The sequence below is a fragment of the Lissotriton vulgaris genome, chromosome 5 (genome assembly GCF_964263255.1).
Source record: "Lissotriton vulgaris chromosome 5, aLisVul1.2, whole genome shotgun sequence".
NCBI classification, from domain to species: Eukaryota; Metazoa; Chordata; class Amphibia; order Caudata; family Salamandridae; genus Lissotriton; species Lissotriton vulgaris.
This window is the reverse complement of record NC_141693.1, coordinates 1,983,346,891-1,983,368,104: the sequence shown is the minus strand read 5'-3', so window position 1 is coordinate 1,983,368,104 and position 21,214 is coordinate 1,983,346,891. Positions and strand designations below refer to the sequence as shown.

The following is a 21,214-nucleotide window of genomic DNA, read 5'->3' as shown; positions in this document are numbered from 1 at the left end:
AGTGTCTCTGTGTCCCTGACCTCAGCTTTCTGCGATACTCCTCGCTTGTTCCCGCGTTTGCCCCTGTGGGGTTTTGGTCTACAACGGCCTGTAGGGGCTGGGTTCTGTTGCCCTTCCGCACCCGCTCCACTTCTAAAAAAAAGGTGGAATTATTAGGTAGTGCGTTGGCAAGGATTTCGTTTTCTATATCACTGAGTCCAGTAGAACTCAGGGAGGTGGTGCTAGAGTGGGCGGAATTGGAAGTGGTTGATTTTCCAGGCTGCGCGCTACTCCTAGGTTTGGGGATCAGTGAGTCATATTTACGGTCGAAAGTGTAGACTCTCCCATTTTTATAATCTGCCTCGTCCCTCTTGATTTGGCGTGCCTTTCTATTTTTTATTTCTGTCTGATGTTTTAGCAGAATTTCATCAAGTAAAGTGTAATTTTTTACGGTGGCCTCGGGTTTATTGAGATCTTTGATCTCTTGTTCAATAATTGAAATTTCCGTTTGTAATTTTCCAGTCTTACGATCAGCACTCTCAATAAGAATGTCCATGAGCGTGATAGAGTTTTGATTTAGTGAATCCTCCCATTTCACCATGAGATCCCGGTCGAGATCATCATAGGTGGGGAAGATGTGGGACCGTAAACCTCTAGGGACTATTTTGAGTTTCAAATAGTGTTTGAGAGTGGCCCCATCCCACCATCTAGAATTTTCTTGTTTTTTGAGCTTCTCAAGTTTCAGGAATTTGTCTCTAAGACCCTCTATTCGAGCAGGACCCGCTGCGGCCGATGCCTGGTGTGTGGGCATGCCTTTGGCAAGGTTCTCAAAGAGATCCGCTGCTGCTTTGTCTCTGTCCATTCTACCTGGACACAAGCCCGCTGTGTGTTAATTGCAGTGGTAAAATTAGTAACGTGGAGGCACCCGGTCCTAAGCCAAATCAGAATTCCAGTGACACGGGGGTTTTTAGAAGATAGGACTAAAGGGCGCACTGCCTGGGGTAATACGTTACAAAAGTGTGTAAGATGCAAAGAAGTAGTTCATGTAGTGCGTAAAGAGCAGACGGCAAACACCCTTAACCGTCCAAACAAGTCAAAAGACAAAACATAAGTACATAGCAAGGCTCTCGCAACTACATTCATGTATGTTCCAACAAGGTACAATGACCAAAGTCTAAAGGAAGCGCAGAAGCAGGTTCTTTGATGTAGGTCCTCTTGTCACAGCAAGATGTTTATTTTCTCCAGACTTGAAATAATACAAACGCCGACACGTGTTTCGTCGTGTGCGGTTGAGTCACACGACTACTACATTACCCCCTTTGTCAGCCTCCCTTATGATGATGTTGGAATTCTTACTGAGAGTAGAAAGAGCTGATCGTTCTCCTCTAGTTAGATTGTCTTTGTATTTGAATTTGTTGTCTAGGTGTTTGGTGTTAGTTCGGTCTAGATCCTCTAGAACTCGTTTGTGAAAATTGTCAATAGAATTGCAACCTGATAGTGTTGGTATCCATTTGGATTTGCATTTCAGACCACTTGTTATACTGTAATCTGTTTCTATATCTAGTTCTTCTAGTAACTGCTCCATTTCTAATGGACTATCTTCCCTGTCCGTCAAAGAAAGAAGCAGATGTGTTGCTTGTATATCTTTAATTGTTACAGGTGCATCATCAAATACAGTTGGAACAAGAGTAGGTTGTGTTTGTGACTGTTGTGATCCCACAAAATGTTTTTTAAGTTTGAGGTTACGAGTGAACTTGAACAGGTCAATTTTCGTTTGGCATAGATCTCCTGTAGCATACGGGTTAAAGTTAAGACCTTTGCTGAGTAGGGAAATCATGTCAGGTGTCAATGTAGATGTAGAAAGATTGATAACTTGGACAATATCAAGTGGGGTTGTTAGTGTCTCTGTGTCCCTGACCTCAGCTTTCTGCGATACTCCTCGCTTGTTCCCGCGTTTGCCCCTGTGGGGTTTTGGTCTACAACGGCCTGTAGGGGCTGGGTTCTGTTGCCCTTCCGCACCCGCTCCACTTCTAAAAAAAAGGTGGAATTATTAGGTAGTGCGTTGGCAAGGATTTCGTTTTCTATATCACTGAGTCCAGTAGAACTCAGGGAGGTGGTGCTAGAGTGGGCGGAATTGGAAGTGGTTGATTTTCCAGGCTGCGCGCTACTCCTAGGTTTGGGGATCAGTGAGTCATATTTACGGTCGAAAGTGTAGACTCTCCCATTTTTATAATCTGCCTCGTCCCTCTTGATTTGGCGTGCCTTTCTATTTTTTATTTCTGTCTGATGTTTTAGCAGAATTTCATCAAGTAAAGTGTAATTTTTTACGGTGGCCTCGGGTTTATTGAGATCTTTGATCTCTTGTTCAATAATTGAAATTTCCGTTTGTAATTTTCCAGTCTTACGATCAGCACTCTCAATAAGAATGTCCATGAGCGTGATAGAGTTTTGATTTAGTGAATCCTCCCATTTCACCATGAGATCCCGGTCGAGATCATCATAGGTGGGGAAGATGTGGGACCGTAAACCTCTAGGGACTATTTTGAGTTTCAAATAGTGTTTGAGAGTGGCCCCATCCCACCATCTAGAATTTTCTTGTTTTTTGAGCTTCTCAAGTTTCAGGAATTTGTCTCTAAGACCCTCTATTCGAGCAGGACCCGCTGCGGCCGATGCCTGGTGTGTGGGCATGCCTTTGGCAAGGTTCTCAAAGAGATCCGCTGCTGCTTTGTCTCTGTCCATTCTACCTGGACACAAGCCCGCTGTGTGTTAATTGCAGTGGTAAAATTAGTAACGTGGAGGCACCCGGTCCTAAGCCAAATCAGAATTCCAGTGACACGGGGGGTTTTAGAAGATAGGACTAAAGGGCGCACTGCCTGGGGTAATACGTTACAAAAGTGTGTAAGATGCAAAGAAGTAGTTCATGTAGTGCGTAAAGAGCAGACGGCAAACACCCTTAACCGTCCAAACAAGTCAAAAGACAAAACATAAGTACATAGCAAGGCTCTCGCAACTACATTCATGTATGTTCCAACAAGGTACAATGACCAAAGTCTAAAGGAAGCGCAGAAGCAGGTTCTTTGATGTAGGTCCTCTTGTCACAGCAAGATGTTTATTTTCTCCAGACTTGAAATAATACAAACGCCGACACGTGTTTCGTCGTGTGCGGTTGAGTCACACGACTACTACATTACCCCCTTTGTCAGCCTCCCTTATGATGATGTTGGAATTCTTACTGAGAGTAGAAAGAGCTGATCGTTCTCCTCTAGTTAGATTGTCTTTGTATTTGAATTTGTTGTCTAGGTGTTTGGTGTTAGTTCGGTCTAGATCCTCTAGAACTCGTTTGTGAAAATTGTCAATAGAATTGCAACCTGATAGTGTTGGTATCCATTTGGATTTGCATTTCAGACCACTTGTTATACTGTAATCTGTTTCTATATCTAGTTCTTCTAGTAACTGCTCCATTTCTAATGGACTATCTTCCCTGTCCGTCAAAGAAAGAAGCAGATGTGTTGCTTGTATATCTTTAATTGTTACAGGTGCATCATCAAATACAGTTGGAACAAGAGTAGGTTGTGTTTGTGACTGTTGTGATCCCACAAAATGTTTTTTAAGTTTGAGGTTACGAGTGAACTTGAACAGGTCAATTTTCGTTTGGCATAGATCTCCTGTAGCATACGGGTTAAAGTTAAGACCTTTGCTGAGTAGGGAAATCATGTCAGGTGTCAATGTAGATGTAGAAAGATTGATAACTTGGACAATATCAAGTGGGGTTGTTAGTGTCTCTGTGTCCCTGACCTCAGCTTTCTGCGATACTCCTCGCTTGTTCCCGCGTTTGCCCCTGTGGGGTTTTGGTCTACAACGGCCTGTAGGGGCTGGGTTCTGTTGCCCTTCCGCACCCGCTCCACTTCTAAAAAAAAGGTGGAATTATTAGGTAGTGCGTTGGCAAGGATTTCGTTTTCTATATCACTGAGTCCAGTAGAACTCAGGGAGGTGGTGCTAGAGTGGGCGGAATTGGAAGTGGTTGATTTTCCAGGCTGCGCGCTACTCCTAGGTTTGGGGATCAGTGAGTCATATTTACGGTCGAAAGTGTAGACTCTCCCATTTTTATAATCTGCCTCGTCCCTCTTGATTTGGCGTGCCTTTCTATTTTTTATTTCTGTCTGATGTTTTAGCAGAATTTCATCAAGTAAAGTGTAATTTTTTACGGTGGCCTCGGGTTTATTGAGATCTTTGATCTCTTGTTCAATAATTGAAATTTCCGTTTGTAATTTTCCAGTCTTACGATCAGCACTCTCAATAAGAATGTCCATGAGCGTGATAGAGTTTTGATTTAGTGAATCCTCCCATTTCACCATGAGATCCCGGTCGAGATCATCATAGGTGGGAAGATGTGGGACCGTAAACCTCTAGGGACTATTTTGAGTTTCAAATAGTGTTTGAGAGTGGCCCCATCCCACCATCTAGAATTTTCTTGTTTTTTGAGCTTCTCAAGTTTCAGGAATTTGTCTCTAAGACCCTCTATTCGAGCAGGACCCGCTGCGGCCGATGCCTGGTGTGTGGGCATGCCTTTGGCAAGGTTCTCAAAGAGATCCGCTGCTGCTTTGTCTCTGTCCATTCTACCTGGACACAAGCCCGCTGTGTGTTAATTGCAGTGGTAAAATTAGTAACGTGGAGGCACCCGGTCCTAAGCCAAATCAGAATTCCAGTGACACGGGGGTTTTTACAAGATAGGACTAAAGGGCGCACTGCCTGGGGTAATACGTTACAAAAGTGTGTAAGATGCAAAGAAGTAGTTCATGTAGTGCGTAAAGAGCAGACGGCAAACACCCTTAACCGTCCAAACAAGTCAAAAGACAAAACATAAGTACATAGCAAGGCTCTCGCAACTACATTCATGTATGTTCCAACAAGGTACAATGACCAAAGTCTAAAGGAAGCGCAGAAGCAGGTTCTTTGATGTAGGTCCTCTTGTCACAGCAAGATGTTTATTTTCTCCAGACTTGAAATAATACAAACGCCGACACGTGTTTCGTCGTGTGCGGTTGAGTCACACGACTACTACATTACCCCCTTTGTCAGCCTCCCTTATGATGATGTTGGAATTCTTACTGAGAGTAGAAAGAGCTGATCGTTCTCCTCTAGTTAGATTGTCTTTGTATTTGAATTTGTTGTCTAGGTGTTTGGTGTTAGTTCGGTCTAGATCCTCTAGAACTCGTTTGTGAAAATTGTCAATAGAATTGCAACCTGATAGTGTTGGTATCCATTTGGATTTGCATTTCAGACCACTTGTTATACTGTAATCTGTTTCTATATCTAGTTCTTCTAGTAACTGCTCCATTTCTAATGGACTATCTTCCCTGTCCGTCAAAGAAAGAAGCAGATGTGTTGCTTGTATATCTTTAATTGTTACAGGTGCATCATCAAATACAGTTGGAACAAGAGTAGGTTGTGTTTGTGACTGTTGTGATCCCACAAAATGTTTTTTAAGTTTGAGGTTACGAGTGAACTTGAACAGGTCAATTTTCGTTTGGCATAGATCTCCTGTAGCATACGGGTTAAAGTTAAGACCTTTGCTGAGTAGGGAAATCATGTCAGGTGTCAATGTAGATGTAGAAAGATTGATAACTTGGACAATATCAAGTGGGGTTGTTAGTGTCTCTGTGTCCCTGACCTCAGCTTTCTGCGATACTCCTCGCTTGTTCCCGCGTTTGCCCCTGTGGGGTTTTGGTCTACAACGGCCTGTAGGGGCTGGGTTCTGTTGCCCTTCCGCACCCGCTCCACTTCTAAAAAAAAGGTGGAATTATTAGGTAGTGCGTTGGCAAGGATTTCGTTTTCTATATCACTGAGTCCAGTAGAACTCAGGGAGGTGGTGCTAGAGTGGGCGGAATTGCGAGAGCCTTGCTATGTACTTATGTTTTGTCTTTTGACTTGTTTGGACGGTTAAGGGTGTTTGCCGTCTGCTCTTTACGCACTACATGAACTACTTCTTTGCATCTTACACACTTTTGTAACGTATTACCCCAGGCAGTGCGCCCTTTAGTCCTATCTTCTAAAAACCCCCGTGTCACTGGAATTCTGATTTGGCTTAGGACCGGGTGCCTCCACGTTACTAATTTTACCACTGCAATTAACACACAGCGGGCTTGTGTCCAGGTAGAATGGACAGAGACAAAGCAGCAGCGGATCTCTTTGAGAACCTTGCCAAAGGCATGCCCACACACCAGGCATCGGCCGCAGCGGGTCCTGCTCGAATAGAGGGTCTTAGAGACAAATTCCTGAAACTTGAGAAGCTCAAAAAACAAGAAAATTCTAGATGGTGGGATGGGGCCACTCTCAAACACTATTTGAAACTCAAAATAGTCCCTAGAGGTTTACGGTCCCACATCTTCCCCACCTATGATGATCTCGACCGGGATCTCATGGTGAAATGGGAGGATTCACTAAATCAAAACTCTATCACGCTCATGGACATTCTTATTGAGAGTGCTGATCGTAAGACTGGAAAATTACAAACGGAAATTTCAATTATTGAACAAGAGATCAAAGATCTCAATAAACCCGAGGCCACCGTAAAAAATTACACTTTACTTGATGAAATTCTGCTAAAACATCAGACAGAAATAAAAAATAGAAAGGCACGCCAAATCAAGAGGGACGAGGCAGATTATAAAAATGGGAGAGTCTACACTTTCGACCGTAAATATGACTCACTGATCCCCAAACCTAGGAGTAGCGCGCAGCCTGGAAAATCAACCACTTCCAATTCCGCCCACTCTAGCACCACCTCCCTGAGTTCTACTGGACTCAGTGATATAGAAAACGAAATCCTTGCCAACGCACTACCTAATAATTCCACCTTTTTTTTAGAAGTGGAGCGGGTGCGGAAGGGCAACAGAACCCAGCCCCTACAGGCCGTTGTAGACCAAAACCCCACAGGGGCAAACGCGGGAACAAGCGAGGAGTATCGCAGAAAGCTGAGGTCAGGGACACAGAGACACTAACAACCCCACTTGATATTGTCCAAGTTATCAATCTTTCTACATCTACATTGACACCTGACATGATTTCCCTACTCAGCAAAGGTCTTAACTTTAACCCGTATGCTACAGGAGATCTATGCCAAACGAAAATTGACCTGTTCAAGTTCACTCGTAACCTCAAACTTAAAAAACATTTTGTGGGATCACAACAGTCACAAACACAACCTACTCTTGTTCCAACTGTATTTGATGATGCACCTGTAACAATTAAAGATATACAAGCAACACATCTGCTTCTTTCTTTGACGGACAGGGAAGATAGTCCATTAGAAATGGAGCAGTTACTAGAAGAACTAGATATAGAAACAGATTACAGTATAACAAGTGGTCTGAAATGCAAATCCAAATGGATACCAACACTATCAGGTTGCAATTCTATTGACAATTTTCACAAACGAGTTCTAGAGGATCTAGACCGAACTAACACCAAACACCTAGACAACAAATTCAAATACAAAGACAATCTAACTAGAGGAGAACGATCAGCTCTTTCTACTCTCAGTAAGAATTCCAACATCATCATAAGGGAGGCTGACAAAGGGGGTAATGTAGTAGTCGTGTGACTCAACCGCACACGACGAAACACGTGTCGGCGTTTGTATTATTTCAAGTCTGGAGAAAATAAACATCTTGCTGTGACAAGAGGACCTACATCAAAGAACCTGCTTCTGCGCTTCCTTTAGACTTTGGTCATTGTACCTTGTTGGAACATACATGAATGTAGTTGCGAGAGCCTTGCTATGTACTTATGTTTTGTCTTTTGACTTGTTTGGACGGTTAAGGGTGTTTGCCGTCTGCTCTTTACGCACTACATGAACTACTTCTTTGCATCTTACACACTTTTGTAACGTATTACCCCAGGCAGTGCGCCCTTTAGTCCTATCTTCTAAAAACCCCCGTGTCACTGGAATTCTGATTTGGCTTAGGACCGGGTGCCTCCACGTTACTAATTTTACCACTGCAATTAACACACAGCGGGCTTGTGTCCAGGTAGAATGGACAGAGACAAAGCAGCAGCGGATCTCTTTGAGAACCTTGCCAAAGGCATGCCCACACACCAGGCATCGGCCGCAGCGGGTCCTGCTCGAATAGAGGGTCTTAGAGACAAATTCCTGAAACTTGAGAAGCTCAAAAAACAAGAAAATTCTAGATGGTGGGATGGGGCCACTCTCAAACACTATTTGAAACTCAAAATAGTCCCTAGAGGTTTACGGTCCCACATCTTCCCCACCTATGATGATCTCGACCGGGATCTCATGGTGAAATGGGAGGATTCACTAAATCAAAACTCTATCACGCTCATGGACATTCTTATTGAGAGTGCTGATCGTAAGACTGGAAAATTACAAACGGAAATTTCAATTATTGAACAAGAGATCAAAGATCTCAATAAACCCGAGGCCACCGTAAAAAATTACACTTTACTTGATGAAATTCTGCTAAAACATCAGACAGAAATAAAAAATAGAAAGGCACGCCAAATCAAGAGGGACGAGGCAGATTATAAAAATGGGAGAGTCTACACTTTCGACCGTAAATATGACTCACTGATCCCCAAACCTAGGAGTAGCGCGCAGCCTGGAAAATCAACCACTTCCAATTCCGCCCACTCTAGCACCACCTCCCTGAGTTCTACTGGACTCAGTGATATAGAAAACGAAATCCTTGCCAACGCACTACCTAATAATTCCACTTTTTTTTTTTTTTTTTTTTAGAAGTGGAGCGGGTGCGGAAGGGCAACAGAACCCAGCCCCTACAGGCCGTTGTAGACCAAAACCCCACAGGGGCAAACGCGGGAACAAGCGAGGAGTATCGCAGAAAGCTGAGGTCAGGGACACAGAGACACTAACAACCCCACTTGATATTGTCCAAGTTATCAATCTTTCTACATCTACATTGACACCTGACATGATTTCCCTACTCAGCAAAGGTCTTAACTTTAACCCGTATGCTACAGGAGATCTATGCCAAACGAAAATTGACCTGTTCAAGTTCACTCGTAACCTCAAACTTAAAAAACATTTTGTGGGATCACAACAGTCACAAACACAACCTACTCTTGTTCCAACTGTATTTGATGATGCACCTGTAACAATTAAAGATATACAAGCAACACATCTGCTTCTTTCTTTGACGGACAGGGAAGATAGTCCATTAGAAATGGAGCAGTTACTAGAAGAACTAGATATAGAAACAGATTACAGTATAACAAGTGGTCTGAAATGCAAATCCAAATGGATACCAACACTATCAGGTTGCAATTCTATTGACAATTTTCACAAACGAGTTCTAGAGGATCTAGACCGAACTAACACCAAACACCTAGACAACAAATTCAAATACAAAGACAATCTAACTAGAGGAGAACGATCAGCTCTTTCTACTCTCAGTAAGAATTCCAACATCATCATAAGGGAGGCTGACAAAGGGGGTAATGTAGTAGTCGTGTGACTCAACCGCACACGACGAAACACGTGTCGGCGTTTGTATTATTTCAAGTCTGGAGAAAATAAACATCTTGCTGTGACAAGAGGACCTACATCAAAGAACCTGCTTCTGCGCTTCCTTTAGACTTTGGTCATTGTACCTTGTTGGAACATACATGAATGTAGTTGCGAGAGCCTTGCTATGTACTTATGTTTTGTCTTTTGACTTGTTTGGACGGTTAAGGGTGTTTGCCGTCTGCTCTTTACGCACTACATGAACTACTTCTTTGCATCTTACACACTTTTGTAACGTATTACCCCAGGCAGTGCGCCCTTTAGTCCTATCTTCTAAAAACCCCCGTGTCACTGGAATTCTGATTTGGCTTAGGACCGGGTGCCTCCACGTTACTAATTTTACCACTGCAATTAACACACAGCGGGCTTGTGTCCAGGTAGAATGGACAGAGACAAAGCAGCAGCGGATCTCTTTGAGAACCTTGCCAAAGGCATGCCCACACACCAGGCATCGGCCGCAGCGGGTCCTGCTCGAATAGAGGGTCTTAGAGACAAATTCCTGAAACTTGAGAAGCTCAAAAAACAAGAAAATTCTAGATGGTGGGATGGGGCCACTCTCAAACACTATTTGAAACTCAAAATAGTCCCTAGAGGTTTACGGTCCCACATCTTCCCCACCTATGATGATCTCGACCGGGATCTCATGGTGAAATGGGAGGATTCACTAAATCAAAACTCTATCACGCTCATGGACATTCTTATTGAGAGTGCTGATCGTAAGACTGGAAAATTACAAACGGAAATTTCAATTATTGAACAAGAGATCAAAGATCTCAATAAACCCGAGGCCACCGTAAAAAATTACACTTTACTTGATGAAATTCTGCTAAAACATCAGACAGAAATAAAAAATAGAAAGGCACGCCAAATCAAGAGGGACGAGGCAGATTATAAAAATGGGAGAGTCTACACTTTCGACCGTAAATATGACTCACTGATCCCCAAACCTAGGAGTAGCGCGCAGCCTGGAAAATCAACCACTTCCAATTCCGCCCACTCTAGCACCACCTCCCTGAGTTCTACTGGACTCAGTGATATAGAAAACGAAATCCTTGCCAACGCACTACCTAATAATTCCACCTTTTTTTTAGAAGTGGAGCGGGTGCGGAAGGGCAACAGAACCCAGCCCCTACAGGCCGTTGTAGACCAAAACCCCACAGGGGCAAACTCGGGAACAAGCGAGGAGTATCGCAGAAAGCTGAGGTCAGGGACACAGAGACACTAACAACCCCACTTGATATTGTCCAAGTTATCAATCTTTCTACATCTACATTGACACCTGACATGATTTCCCTACTCAGCAAAGGTCTTAACTTTAACCCGTATGCTACAGGAGATCTATGCCAAACGAAAATTGACCTGTTCAAGTTCACTCGTAACCTCAAACTTAAAAAACATTTTGTGGGATCACAACAGTCACAAACACAACCTACTCTTGTTCCAACTGTATTTGATGATGCACCTGTAACAATTAAAGATATACAAGCAACACATCTGCTTCTTTCTTTGACGGACAGGGAAGATAGTCCATTAGAAATGGAGCAGTTACTAGAAGAACTAGATATAGAAACAGATTACAGTATAACAAGTGGTCTGAAATGCAAATCCAAATGGATACCAACACTATCAGGTTGCAATTCTATTGACAATTTTCACAAACGAGTTCTAGAGGATCTAGACCGAACTAACACCAAACACCTAGACAACAAATTCAAATACAAAGACAATCTAACTAGAGGAGAACGATCAGCTCTTTCTACTCTCAGTAAGAATTCCAACATCATCATAAGGGAGGCTGACAAAGGGGGTAATGTAGTAGTCGTGTGACTCAACCGCACACGACGAAACACGTGTCGGCGTTTGTATTATTTCAAGTCTGGAGAAAATAAACATCTTGCTGTGACAAGAGGACCTACATCAAAGAACCTGCTTCTGCGCTTCCTTTAGACTTTGGTCATTGTACCTTGTTGGAACATACATGAATGTAGTTGCGAGAGCCTTGCTATGTACTTATGTTTTGTCTTTTGACTTGTTTGGACGGTTAAGGGTGTTTGCCGTCTGCTCTTTACGCACTACATGAACTACTTCTTTGCATCTTACACACTTTTGTAACGTATTACCCCAGGCAGTGCGCCCTTTAGTCCTATCTTCTAAAAACCCCCGTGTCACTGGAATTCTGATTTGGCTTAGGACCGGGTGCCTCCACGTTACTAATTTTACCACTGCAATTAACACACAGCGGGCTTGTGTCCAGGTAGAATGGACAGAGACAAAGCAGCAGCGGATCTCTTTGAGAACCTTGCCAAAGGCATGCCCACACACCAGGCATCGGCCGCAGCGGGTCCTGCTCGAATAGAGGGTCTTAGAGACAAATTCCTGAAACTTGAGAAGCTCAAAAAACAAGAAAATTCTAGATGGTGGGATGGGGCCACTCTCAAACACTATTTGAAACTCAAAATAGTCCCTAGAGGTTTACGGTCCCACATCTTCCCCACCTATGATGATCTCGACCGGGATCTCATGGTGAAATGGGAGGATTCACTAAATCAAAACTCTATCACGCTCATGGACATTCTTATTGAGAGTGCTGATCGTAAGACTGGAAAATTACAAACGGAAATTTCAATTATTGAACAAGAGATCAAAGATCTCAATAAACCCGAGGCCACCGTAAAAAATTACACTTTACTTGATGAAATTCTGCTAAAACATCAGACAGAAATAAAAAATAGAAAGGCACGCCAAATCAAGAGGGACGAGGCAGATTATAAAAATGGGAGAGTCTACACTTTCGACCGTAAATATGACTCACTGATCCCCAAACCTAGGAGTAGCGCGCAGCCTGGAAAATCAACCACTTCCAATTCCGCCCACTCTAGCACCACCTCCCTGAGTTCTACTGGACTCAGTGATATAGAAAACGAAATCCTTGCCAACGCACTACCTAATAATTCCACCTTTTTTTTAGAAGTGGAGCGGGTGCGGAAGGGCAACAGAACCCAGCCCCTACAGGCCGTTGTAGACCAAAACCCCACAGGGGCAAACGCGGGAACAAGCGAGGAGTATCGCAGAAAGCTGAGGTCAGGGACACAGAGACACTAACAACCCCACTTGATATTGTCCAAGTTATCAATCTTTCTACATCTACATTGACACCTGACATGATTTCCCTACTCAGCAAAGGTCTTAACTTTAACCCGTATGCTACAGGAGATCTATGCCAAACGAAAATTGACCTGTTCAAGTTCACTCGTAACCTCAAACTTAAAAAACATTTTGTGGGATCACAACAGTCACAAACACAACCTACTCTTGTTCCAACTGTATTTGATGATGCACCTGTAACAATTAAAGATATACAAGCAACACATCTGCTTCTTTCTTTGACGGACAGGGAAGATAGTCCATTAGAAATGGAGCAGTTACTAGAAGAACTAGATATAGAAACAGATTACAGTATAACAAGTGGTCTGAAATGCAAATCCAAATGGATACCAACACTATCAGGTTGCAATTCTATTGACAATTTTCACAAACGAGTTCTAGAGGATCTAGACCGAACTAACACCAAACACCTAGACAACAAATTCAAATACAAAGACAATCTAACTAGAGGAGAACGATCAGCTCTTTCTACTCTCAGTAAGAATTCCAACATCATCATAAGGGAGGCTGACAAAGGGGGTAATGTAGTAGTCGTGTGACTCAACCGCACACGACGAAACACGTGTCGGCGTTTGTATTATTTCAAGTCTGGAGAAAATAAACATCTTGCTGTGACAAGAGGACCTACATCAAAGAACCTGCTTCTGCGCTTCCTTTAGACTTTGGTCATTGTACCTTGTTGGAACATACATGAATGTAGTTGCGAGAGCCTTGCTATGTACTTATGTTTTGTCTTTTGACTTGTTTGGACGGTTAAGGGTGTTTGCCGTCTGCTCTTTACGCACTACATGAACTACTTCTTTGCATCTTACACACTTTTGTAACGTATTACCCCAGGCAGTGCGCCCTTTAGTCCTATCTTCTAAAAACCCCAGTGTCACTGGAATTCTGATTTGGCTTAGGACCGGGTGCCTCCACGTTACTAATTTTACCACTGCAATTAACACACAGCGGGCTTGTGTCCAGGTAGAATGGACAGAGACAAAGCAGCAGCGGATCTCTTTGAGAACCTTGCCAAAGGCATGCCCACACACCAGGCATCGGCCGCAGCGGGTCCTGCTCGAATAGAGGGTCTTAGAGACAAATTCCTGAAACTTGAGAAGCTCAAAAAACAAGAAAATTCTAGATGGTGGGATGGGGCCACTCTCAAACACTATTTGAAACTCAAAATAGTCCCTAGAGGTTTACGGTCCCACATCTTCCCCACCTATGATGATCTCGACCGGGATCTCATGGTGAAATGGGAGGATTCACTAAATCAAAACTCTATCACGCTCATGGACATTCTTATTGAGAGTGCTGATCGTAAGACTGGAAAATTACAAACGGAAATTTCAATTATTGAACAAGAGATCAAAGATCTCAATAAACCCGAGGCCACCGTAAAAAATTACACTTTACTTGATGAAATTCTGCTAAAACATCAGACAGAAATAAAAAATAGAAAGGCACGCCAAATCAAGAGGGACGAGGCAGATTATAAAAATGGGAGAGTCTACACTTTCGACCGTAAATATGACTCACTGATCCCCAAACCTAGGAGTAGCGCGCAGCCTGGAAAATCAACCACTTCCAATTCCGCCCACTCTAGCACCACCTCCCTGAGTTCTACTGGACTCAGTGATATAGAAAACGAAATCCTTGCCAACGCACTACCTAATAATTCCACCTTTTTTTTAGAAGTGGAGCGGGTGCGGAAGGGCAACAGAACCCAGCCCCTACAGGCCGTTGTAGACCAAAACCCCACAGGGGCAAACGCGGGAACAAGCGAGGAGTATCGCAGAAAGCTGAGGTCAGGGACACAGAGACACTAACAACCCCACTTGATATTGTCCAAGTTATCAATCTTTCTACATCTACATTGACACCTGACATGATTTCCCTACTCAGCAAAGGTCTTAACTTTAACCCGTATGCTACAGGAGATCTATGCCAAACGAAAATTGACCTGTTCAAGTTCACTCGTAACCTCAAACTTAAAAAACATTTTGTGGGATCACAACAGTCACAAACACAACCTACTCTTGTTCCAACTGTATTTGATGATGCACCTGTAACAATTAAAGATATACAAGCAACACATCTGCTTCTTTCTTTGACGGACAGGGAAGATAGTCCATTAGAAATGGAGCAGTTACTAGAAGAACTAGATATAGAAACAGATTACAGTATAACAAGTGGTCTGAAATGCAAATCCAAATGGATACCAACACTATCAGGTTGCAATTCTATTGACAATTTTCACAAACGAGTTCTAGAGGATCTAGACCGAACTAACACCAAACACCTAGACAACAAATTCAAATACAAAGACAATCTAACTAGAGGAGAACGATCAGCTCTTTCTACTCTCAGTAAGAATTCCAACATCATCATAAGGGAGGCTGACAAAGGGGGTAATGTAGTAGTCGTGTGACTCAACCGCACACGACGAAACACGTGTCGGCGTTTGTATTATTTCAAGTCTGGAGAAAATAAACATCTTGCTGTGACAAGAGGACCTACATCAAAGAACCTGCTTCTGCGCTTCCTTTAGACTTTGGTCATTGTACCTTGTTGGAACATACATGAATGTAGTTGCGAGAGCCTTGCTATGTACTTATGTTTTGTCTTTTGACTTGTTTGGACGGTTAAGGGTGTTTGCCGTCTGCTCTTTACGCACTACATGAACTACTTCTTTGCATCTTACACACTTTTGTAACGTATTACCCCAGGCAGTGCGCCCTTTAGTCCTATCTTCTAAAAACCCCCGTGTCACTGGAAAAAAGTATAGTGAAACATGCTAGTACATTTTAAGTGGTGACTAGGTTATTCAGTTATTTGGATTTGGAATGATAGCAGAAGGATAGTGGAGGACAAAGGTTTGTATTTATATAGCGCTTGTTGACGCACGCTATTCAGGAAGCCTACAAAGAATTAGTGGTGAATTAATATGGTGAAATATGAAGTAAATTTCAGTGATGGATATTAGTCAGTTACTTGGAGTGAGAAGGTTAGCGGAGGGATAAAAGGGGAAGAAAGATTTGCATTCATATAGCACTTGTTACCTCTGTTGGGTGTTGAATCGCTGAATGGGTTCCGGAGTAGCACACCACTCCAGAACCCATAAAGGATTACTGTTGAAAATTAGTATAACTTTGATACAACAAAGTGACAACAGCTTTCAAATGCTAAGGCATATGAGGGAGATGCTCCTGCGGGAAGATTATCAAGTGTGTGATTGGGGGGACCGGGAGGTTATCAAACATGGAGGGCGGACTGATAGGATTCACGTGCGCTTCTGGAGTCAAGGTTCAATCGAAAGTGCAGGGGATGTACCCTTAGATACATGGTGGAGGAGATGCAGTGTGATCAAGGGGTGAAGGTTAAATTCTAGACAGTGGTGGTAGCAGCCTAAATAAGAGGAGCCATAGATTGGGCAGATAAAACGAAGGAGAACATGTTAAAAGCAGGCCTGGGCGTAGTTCGTGGAGTTTTGCTGTGCAGAACTCTGCGAAGTTACAAAAAAGTCTGCGAAGTTCCGTGAGTGGCAGAGTGCGGTGCGAACTGCAATTTGTGCTTGTATTCCTGCCTTTCAGATAGAAATTCTACCCGAGCGGCAGCTCGCGCTCGTGAACTTACCGCTTGCGATCGCGATCTGGGAAAAACTTCCGCTGCACTCAGCACAGCTCACAGAGTGCAGAAAACTCCAAGAACGGAGCGAAGTTCCCGGCCCAGGCCTAATTAAAAGATGTCAAGGATTTGTAGCCAGGTACATATGTAGCAGATGCTACAGGCTTCTATGCACTATATCTGACATTCCCCAACACCCAAACTCACAAACATAGCTAAGCCAGAGTCCTTGTAAAATGTCCCTTTCTTTCTTTTAGGTAGTATGGCCTAGCTCAAGGTTTAACACCACTAACTGTTGATTGCCACCTCATTTACAAAGTTTTTTGTGCAAAAACATATCTAGATGAACAAAAAGCTGGCTTTGAAAGTACTATTCCCAAATCCTGATAGTGGGAAAGAGCCAGGATATAAAGAAAAACACAATTTGAGGGGACCTGCTGGTAATAGTCAGAAACTTTCAACTAACTTGACAAAGGAGGACAGGGGGGGCCTCCTGAAGAAGGCCTCAGTACATTGCCTCAATATCTGCTAGTGAATAGGAAGGATGTCTGTTTTTGAAGAGAGATCCTGGGAAGACCCAGAGTCTCCGCTGCCCAGCTTGACCCAGGCCAGACTGGCCGTAGCGGGAACCAGGCGTTTTCCCAGTGGGCCAGAAGGGTGGGGGCCCGTTTTAAACCGCAATATCAGCCTCCTGTAACAAAAGCAGCAGGGGCCGGTCTGACTCAATTGCCAGGGCTGGTTGATGTTCCCAGTCCAGCCCTTGGTTTGACACCTGCAGTTGTGTTGGCGGATGGTGTTATAATCCCGTATAGTGGCCGGCTAAACTGTCCTGCACTGTGGAGGCGTGGGAGGACCGCTAGAGCTCCTTTGCCTCAGAGCTTCGCTCAGTCACCTTAGATCTCAGCACACAACACTCTAGGGACTTCTTGTGCTACAAGTTAAAGGAATGGATTGGACTGTTTTGGAGTACAAGTGGTCAATGCATGAATCTTCCCATGAGGCAACATTGTTGTATTCTTCACCATCCATCTGTACAGCAAGTGACGTCACTAGTTTCCCACTAAACCCATCTTTAAAAGAAGCCAGACAAGCACCCTTCATTCCCGAAACCATCATCTCCACAGGAAGCGACTTCATTGAAGTTCCCAGCATCCATCTCTACAGCAAGTGGTGTGACTTCCTGTCTTCTCCCTAATTCAGTCCACTGCCCAGCATGCCACACTTCATGGGCATAGCCTGCTAAGGTGGAACAAGACTAGGGCATCTCCTGTTTCGGACTTGGGCCAGAACTCGACTGCCAACTCCAGTGAGAGAGCACATCATATTCCAATCCCAACAATCATGCCCACTTTTAGACCACACACACACACACACACACATCCTCACACCATATACAGCAAACCTCATACACATCCCAGTAAGCACCACACTCTGCAGCGGTGAGCAGCCTTTACATCGCGGGCATTACCTCGCGCTGCCATTACTATGCTGCTATTACAATGCAAGTCGTTACAACGACTTGCGCTGGACGGCACTGTTGGATAGTGAATACTTTAACTTTCTATTCCAACACCTTCCCTACTGTAACGTGGGCTGGAGTTGGAATAGAAAATTAAACTATTCCACTATCCAGCACTTACAGCGCACGTTGTTGTAACGACTTGCGTTGTAAAAACAGCGTTGTAATGGCACGCGTGGTAATAGCCCACGTTGTACTGACATACAACCCTCTGCAGCACTATATGCGCCAGAAAGCATATGCACCCTCACCTTTCACCTCCATCACAGACAGCATACTTCACCCCCAGTCTTTGCATATCTTGGGCATCTTTTTCCCTATGGCCTTCATTATCTGGCAAACAGTCATGGTAAAAAGGTCGCATTTTTTCTATTTTCAAGTATGTGTTAACTGAATATTCTCTCTTTAACTCAAATTCGTGCAATTTTTAATTTTTTATAAGGGTGTTTGGTTTACTTGCTCAAGATCCCACACATTATCTCTGTGTATTGCCTTGTTGCTTGCTAATTGCCACAGGTCAGCACTTTAACCACAAAGATCACTCTTTTTACTACTGTAGACTGAACTGCGGGACGAAGCGTTTCCAACATCTATACAATATAATTGTGTAAGGGTGTCAGTACTTCTGTCAGTGCAAACAAATCAGTTTTTAGGTGATTCAGTTCAATTGAGGGCAAGGCGAGCAGCCTTAATTCAGAGGCATGTCTGTTCCTCATCTACGTTGGTCAGTTTTAAAAGTAAGAGACAATGAGGCCCCTAATGTGCAGACATGAGTTAAATGAGTGGTTTAATATTTATATTATAAATGCGAGACATCTGAAAATGCAGATTATATTGTGGAGAGGTGTGGCTCACTTTTTAGAGGCGGCAGACCTGTAAGCAGAGAACGGCCCGGGACCAGGGTTCAATTCCCGACGCGGCAGGGTCGTGGACCAGGGGTCAACGGACTCGATAATTCTCGCCTCAGTGCCTACTCTAACCTGGGAACACACTCGGTAACTCTGGGCATTAAGCTTGCCTCATCTCTACAACGGCCCCCCACAGACGCCGGGGATGCCTGGTTTCACCCTAGAGATACCCAGTAAGGGACCATCTCACAGGGAAAACCAGGACGGGTTCCCCAGCGGTCTACAGCGCCAGGACACTCGGTTAGAGTAACAGTGCGCTTTACAAATATCCCACATTTACATTTACATTTATTACATGCTGGTGCGCAGCATTAGTACATTACGAAAAACATAAAACCTTCTAGAACATTGGTTGATGGTTTTGTATGGAGAGTGAGGCAATTAACATAAAAAGATTGCAATGGGTTAGAACTATTATAATGATAAAAAACACAGAAATAGTATTATTTATAATATGTATCAAGTTAAGGTTGTATGATATCGCAGAAGTAACATTTGCAGATTAGAATGAATTGGTAAAACCTTACAAGTCCTTCCACAATAAATGTAAATTTGCTTAGTTTCATACAAAATAACATTTTCTGCAACTTGAAAGCACTACGATAGTCATTAAAAATGAGCATTTTATTTACGTTTTTAAATAGAAAGTACGATTTTTCGGACCATTGATTTTATTACTGATTTCTTATATGTCTAGGAGGCCAATACACCAGCAGGTTCTCACTTAAACTTCACTATATTGTAAAATTCTTATTTTTGCCACTTTAAATGATATGACTGTGCCTTCAAGTGTAGCACTTTTATAGATGTGACTCACGTTTTGTGGTTATACATCATTAATAAAGAAATAAAGGAAGGAACACCACAGCTGCGACAGTGTCTGCCCTCCAGTACGCGCTGTTTGATATGTAACATAATCCGATATAAATTGTAAACATAATAAGAGGAAAAATAACCTCTGGTTTATCATAAAGTTCAATTTGTGTAGCATCATATTAATGGTACAGGTCTTTGGGCGAGCAAAGGTACTTACTGCGAACTCCTCAGGAGTCACTTTCAACACATCAAACACAACCGCGTCATAGCTCTTGTTGGCGGCACAGTCGGCGCTCCGTCCATCCAGAGAGTCAGAGCTGCTGCTGCCCTGAGGAAGGGGAAAGAGGGGCTTGGTTAATGTGTGAACCTTTGGAAGAAGAAAGAAACTGAAGAGAGAACAAAGAGAGAGAGCCACCATCTCTTGGTACTCTGTAGTCACTCTTTGACTCCTCCCCGATCAATAAGCACCCCATCTTTGAAGTGTCCACATGGAGCGGTGGTGGGGACACCACCAGTCCAACAGAGAGCGATGAGGAGGAAAGAGGACTCAAGGTGGTCAATCAAGCATGAGGCTTGTGTCATTCCAAACAATGCCTCTGGACCACTTCACAAGAGCCCCGAAGACCCACAAACCCCTGAACATACACTGCAAGATCGACACTTTACAGAGGCGAACAAGGTGTAGAACATTGGCTACAACATAATCAAGATGCAACAGCAATTAAGTAACAACATCACTTACTGAGAATCTTTGGTGAAACAGTGGAACTGATCAACGTGACTGCTAAGCTTGAGTTGGTTTATGAGCCCCAAATGAATCTGATGTTGCATGTGCCACCATCCATGAGTCGGGTACTCTGAATGGAGTATTCCAACCATTCCACCTACTCCCCACAGCTCCAAAACTGCCTTAGTACTGTCAGTGGTAATGTAATTTATGAAGGCCAACTCCAAACGAACGCCAAAGACCTGGAGATTACGTGGCGCTAACAGTCCCTAATCGTAAATGAGTTGACCGCATCACCTGTGCCATGAAGTTTCTTCATTGATGTCCAGTGCAGCAAAGAGCACAGGAGAGGTCACTATGCATTGTTCACAAGGCACTTCACCACCACAGCCATCACAGCCTCAACCAGATGTGCTTACCTTGATCCCAAATCCGATATTTTATGCTAGAAAGAAATATTTGGTGGAAATCATGTCATATATCATGACTGACGCTTTGCACCTTCATTCTTCTCCAGTACAGCCTCCAAGAGGACTATTTACCATTGAGACATGAGTGAAAGCTGATCTCATTGCATCAGTCTCAGCCCATCACCAACTAAGGACAACCATGAGGGGGACAACATCCCTACCAGACAGATGTGCTAATATCTGGTCTCGAACTGTGACCAGTATTTTGGCAACCCAAGATGTTTACGATGCAACCTATCTACTAATAGGTCAGTTCTTCAAATCCCTGAATTTCAGTTGGTCTAAATCTGACCCAATTCGTGAATATTAAGGATCATTAATGAGGTAGGTTGCAAATTGTGAATCACCATAATTGGATGACATCATAGGGACGGTGGCCTGCTGGGGAAAGCTGGATGTTGGCAATTCAATAATGCAAAGCTTTTTTTTTATTATTATTAAATTACATTGAACCTCAAAGGTGACCAGACTGCATTT

The 21,214-nt window shown here is 43.4% G+C and overlaps 1 protein-coding gene across 1 annotated transcript in view; it reads right to left on the bottom strand.

Annotated features, from left to right (window-relative positions):
* The window catches only part of RALGPS1 (Ral GEF with PH domain and SH3 binding motif 1), a 1,949,641-nt gene that overhangs the window by 1,523,251 nt on the left and 405,176 nt on the right, over positions 1-21,214 (bottom strand). Inside the window, exon 4 of the mRNA XM_086924714.1 lies at positions 19,758-19,868. Within this exon, the coding sequence (XP_086780840.1) occupies positions 19,758-19,868 (111 nt within the window). The remainder of the gene's footprint in view (positions 1-19,757; positions 19,869-21,214) is intronic.